Source organism: Pseudorasbora parva, chromosome 24 (assembly GCF_024679245.1).
Source record: "Pseudorasbora parva isolate DD20220531a chromosome 24, ASM2467924v1, whole genome shotgun sequence".
In the NCBI taxonomy this organism is placed as follows: Eukaryota; Metazoa; Chordata; class Actinopteri; order Cypriniformes; family Gobionidae; genus Pseudorasbora; species Pseudorasbora parva.
The window spans coordinates 496,384-501,383 of NC_090195.1; the positions used below are offsets into that span (position 1 = coordinate 496,384).

General features: G+C 46.0%; 2 protein-coding genes across 11 annotated transcripts in view; both read right to left on the bottom strand.

Moving 5' to 3' along the window:
* Positions 1 to 5,000, bottom strand: part of ptprma (protein tyrosine phosphatase receptor type Ma) — a 357,435-nt gene that overhangs the window by 197,365 nt on the left and 155,070 nt on the right. For 7 of the 10 annotated variants that reach the window (XR_010901392.1, XM_067434739.1, XM_067434742.1 and 4 more), the window contains exons 14-15: positions 4,581 to 4,655; positions 1 to 118 (exon numbers count right to left, since the gene is read on the bottom strand). The exon at positions 1 to 118 is cut by the window's left edge and continues 18 nt beyond it. Coding sequence is in view for 9 of the 10 variants with exons in the window: in XM_067434739.1 (XP_067290840.1) it covers positions 1 to 118; positions 4,581 to 4,655 (193 nt within the window). In the remaining variant the exon portion in view is untranslated. The remainder of the gene's footprint in view (positions 119 to 4,580; positions 4,656 to 5,000) is intronic. The other 3 variants (XM_067434746.1, XM_067434745.1, XM_067434743.1) reach the window with 1 other exon arrangement.
* The window catches only part of lrrc30a (leucine rich repeat containing 30a), a 327,751-nt gene that overhangs the window by 148,830 nt on the left and 173,921 nt on the right, over positions 1 to 5,000 (bottom strand). The gene's annotated exons all lie outside the window — the stretch shown is intronic.

Sequence of the window (5,000 nt, forward strand, 5' to 3'; positions counted from 1 at the left end):
ACCACGCCGAGGAAGATGATGACGAAGAGCAGGATGCCGGCGATGACCCCGGCGATCTTCACCGTATGGTCCGTCTGTTTCTCCGGCTCCACGGCATCAGGCTTCCGGGTCGCAGCACCTGGAACAGCAAACCAGTCTCTGATTGGCTGACGCACAGAACCTCAGCACAATGAAGACAGATCTGTGCCAAGCCAGCCCAAACCAGCTCAAGCCAGCCCAAACCAGCTCAAACCAGCCATAACTAGCTCAAACCAGCTCAAACTAGCTCAAACCACTGAATCACATGACTCACTGAATCACACGACTCACTGAATCACACAATTTTGAATCACACCACTCACTAAATCACATGACTCAGTGGATCGCATGACTCACTGAATCACACAATTCACTGAATCATGACTCACTGAATCAAACGATTTTGAATCACACGATTCACTGAATCATGACTGACTGAATCACACGATTTTGAATATCACCACTCACTAAATCACATGACTCACTGAATCGCATGACTCACTGATTCAGTTGCAGTGATTCAACAGAGATGTTTTTCGAAGGATCAGTCATAAGGTTTTTATTAAAAACAAGCCAATATTCTCTTCACTGTTCATCTGTGGAAGACATCGATCCTAACAGATCCGCAGTGAAGCGACTCCGGGATGAATCCTGCAGGAATGGGAATACTGAAATGTAACTCGAGCGGGATGTGTTTGTGGTGCTCTGCAAACGCTCTTTGGTTTGGGGTTCACACTGCAAAAAATACGTTTCTACTCAGTATTTTTGTCTTGAAAAAGGCAAATGGCAAATTCACCCAATGGGGTGAGAAAAATAATCTTGTTTTTCTGTTTGAATTAAGATTATTTATCTTATTCTAATCAAAAACTCTCTTCATTTTGAGTTATTTTCCCCCAAAACAAGACAATTACTTTTGCTTGTCTAGTAAATACTTCTTGTTTTAAGAGTTTTTTGATATTTAGACTAGAAACAAGACAAAAACACTGAGTAGAAGAGCATTTTTTGCGGTGTGTGGGGTCACATTGATTCCCTCGACCGACATCAGCGCTGAATAAAAAGCAGCTAATTCCGTGACTCCTGCTCCACGTTTGTTTTGTGCAGTAAATGTGTGTATTGAGCGCGCAGATCCAGCTGATGGAAAGTGACCTTCTGTGGGAAGCAAACAGCAGATCAAATAAAGCTCATCAGACGGACGGAGCCCTGAAAATACTCAATTACCTTTTCAACCTGCGTCCATTCACAGCTTAAACCAATCATCAAACACAACTAAACATGCAATCACGGGTCACACACACATACAGACACTACACACACACACACACTAAAACCTACCCATCACAGGAAACATTCTGCATTTTTACTTTCTCATAAAAACTCCTCCTGTGTGATTTATAAGCCTTTTGTAAAGTGGGGCCATGGGTAATGTCCTCATATTTCACCCTCTCCTGTAATACCTGTGTCATACCCATGGCATTATACACATTTGGGTCCTCATATGTCACAAAAACATGCCCACACACACACACTCACTCACTCTCACACTCACTCACTCACTCTCACACTCACACACAAACACACACACACACTCACTCACTCTCACACTCGCACAAACACACACACTCACTCACTCACTCACTCACTCACTCACTCACTCACTCACTCACTCACTCACTCAATCACTCAATCACTCACTCTCACACTCGCACACAAACACACACTCACTCACTCACTCACTCACTCACTCACTCACAATCTCACATTCATGCTCACTCTCACTCTTACACTGACTTTCTCACTCACTCTCACTCACATTCATGCCCACTCTCACTCTCACAGTCACTCTCACGCTCACACTGTCTCTCACTCTCACTCTCACAGTCACTCTCACGCTCACACTGTCTCTCACTCTCACTCTCACAGTCACTCTCACGCTCACACTGTCTCTCACTCTCACTCTCACAGTCACTCTCACGCTCACACTGTCTCTCACTCTCACTCTCACAGTCACTCTCACGCTCACACTGTCTCTCACTCTCACTCTCACAGTCACTCTCACGCTCACACTGTCTCTCACTCTCACTCTCAAACTCATTCTCACACACACTCTCACACTCACACTCTCTCTCTCACTCTCACTCAAACTCATTCTCACACACACTCTCACACTCACACTCTCTCTCACTCTCACTCTCAAACTCATTCTCACACACACTCACACACTCACTCTCACACTCACACTCTCACACTCACATTCATGCCCACTCTCACTCTCACAGTCCCTCTCACACTCACTCTCACACTCTCACACTCACATTCATGCCCACTCTCACTCTCACACTCACTCTCAGTCACTCTCATGTTCACTCTGACACTCACTCTCACACTCTCATGCTCACTCTCACACTCCCACTCTCATGCTCACTCTCACTTGAACTCTCAAGATCACACCCACTCTCATGCTCACTCTCACACTCACTCTCACACTCACTCTCACAGTCACTCTCACAGTCCCTCTCACTTGAACTCTCAAATTCATTCTCACACACACTCTCACACTCACTCTCACACTCAAACTCTCTCTCACTCTCAAACTCATTCTCACACTTACTCTCACACACACTCACACTCTCACACTCTCTTTCACTCGCACTCTCAAACTTATTCTCACACTCACTTTCACACTCACTCACTCTCACACTCTCTCTCACTCGCACTCTCAAACTTATTCTCACACCCAAACTCACTCTCATACTCTCTCTCACACACACTCTCACACTCAAACTCACTCTTACACTCAAATTCACTCTCAAACTCACTCTCAAACTCATTCTCACACTCACACTCACTCTCACACACACTCTCACACTAGCTCTCCCACTCACGCTCAAATTGACTCTCACACTCTCTCACTTTCACTCTCAAACTTATACTCACACTCACTCTCACTCACTCTCAAGCTCACACTCACATTCATGCTCACTTTCATGCTCACACTCACTCACAATCACTCTCTCAAACTCACACTCACACTCACTCTCACTCTCACACTCAAACTCACTCTCACACTCACTCTCACACACACTCTCACACACTCTCACACTCAAACTCACTCTCACACTCACACTCAAATTCACTCTCAACCTCATTCTCACACTCACTCTCACACTCACTCTCTCACTCACACTCAAACTGACTCTCACACTCTCACTCACTTTCACTCTCAAACTTATTCTCACACTCTCACTCACTTTCACTTTCACTCTCAAACTTATTCTCACACTCACACTCATTCAATCTCAAGCTCACACTCACATTCATGCTCACTCTCAAACTCACACTCACATTCATGCTCAAACTCACTCACTCAAAATCACTCTCACACTCACTCTCACACTCTCATGCTCACTCTCACATTCATGCTCACTCTCATGCTCACACTCACATTCATGCTCACTCTCAAGCTCACACTCACATTCATGCTCACAATCACTCACTTACACTCACTCTCACACTCTCATGCTCACTCTCACTCTCAAGCTCACACTCACATTCATGCTCACACTCACTCACGCTCACTCTCACACTCTCATACTCACTCTCACACTCACACTCTCATGCTCACTCTCACACTCACTCTCACACTCTCATGCTCACACTCACTCTCACACTCTCATGCTCACTCTCACACTCACACTCTCATGCTCACTCTCACTTGAACTCTCAAGATCACACTCACTCTCATGCTCACTCACACTCTCATGCTTACTCTCACTCTCAAGCTCACACTCACATTCATGCTCACACTCACTCACTTACACTCACGCTCACACTCACATCCTCACTCCAATTGAACTCTCAAGATCACACTCACTCTCATGCTCACTCTCACACTCTCATGCTCACTCTCAAGCTCACACTCACATTCATGCTCACACTCACTCACTTACACTCACGCTCACACTCACATCCTCACTCCAATTGAACTCTCAAGATCACACTCACTCTCATGCTCACTCTCAAGCTCACACTCACATTCATGCTCACACTCACTCACTTACACTCACGCTCACACTCACATCCTCACTCCAATTGAACTCTCAAGATCACACTCACTCTCATGCTCACTCTCACACTCTCATGCTCACTCTCAAGCTCACACTCACATTCATGCTTACACTCACACTCACTATCATGCTCACTTTCACACTCACACTCTCATGCTCACTCTCACACTCACACTCTCATGCTCACTCTCAAGCTCACACTCAAATTCATGCTCACTCTCATTCTCACACACTCATGCTCACACTCACTCTCATGCTCACACACTCATGCTCACACTCACTCTCATGCTCACACTCACTATCATGCTCACACTCCCTCTCACACTCCCATGCTCACTCTCAAGCTCACACTCACATTCATGCTCACTCTCATGCTCACGCACTCATGCTCACACTCACTCTCCCTCTCAAACTCACATTCATGCTCACACACTCTCACTCTCACACACACACTCTCACACTCACACACAGAGTGAGGTGGCTGGTGTAAGTTCTGACCTGTTAGTTGGCTGTCGCCGGCAGCGGGTGCGATTCGCACATATGGCGTGGTGAGCTGTGTCACAATAATGGCAGCTAGAACAAGAGAAGAGATCCAGCCAACATGCAGAGAGAGAGAGAGAGAGAGAGAGAGAGAGAGAGAGAGAGAGAGAGAGAGAGAGAGAGAGAGAGAGAGAGAGAGAGAGAGAGAGAGAGAGAGAGAGAGAGAGAGAGAGAGAGAGAGAGAGAGAGAGAGAGAGGCATTCCTTGAATCTGCAGGGTTATTAATGCAGAGCAGAGAAACACAGGCTCCGAACAAACCCTCGCGAGCCACTGAAGCTGCCTATGTAGTGATCAGATCTATAGTGAGCTGCCTATGTAGTGATCAGATCTATAGTGAGCTGCCTATGTAAGGATCAGATATATAGTGTGCTGCCTATG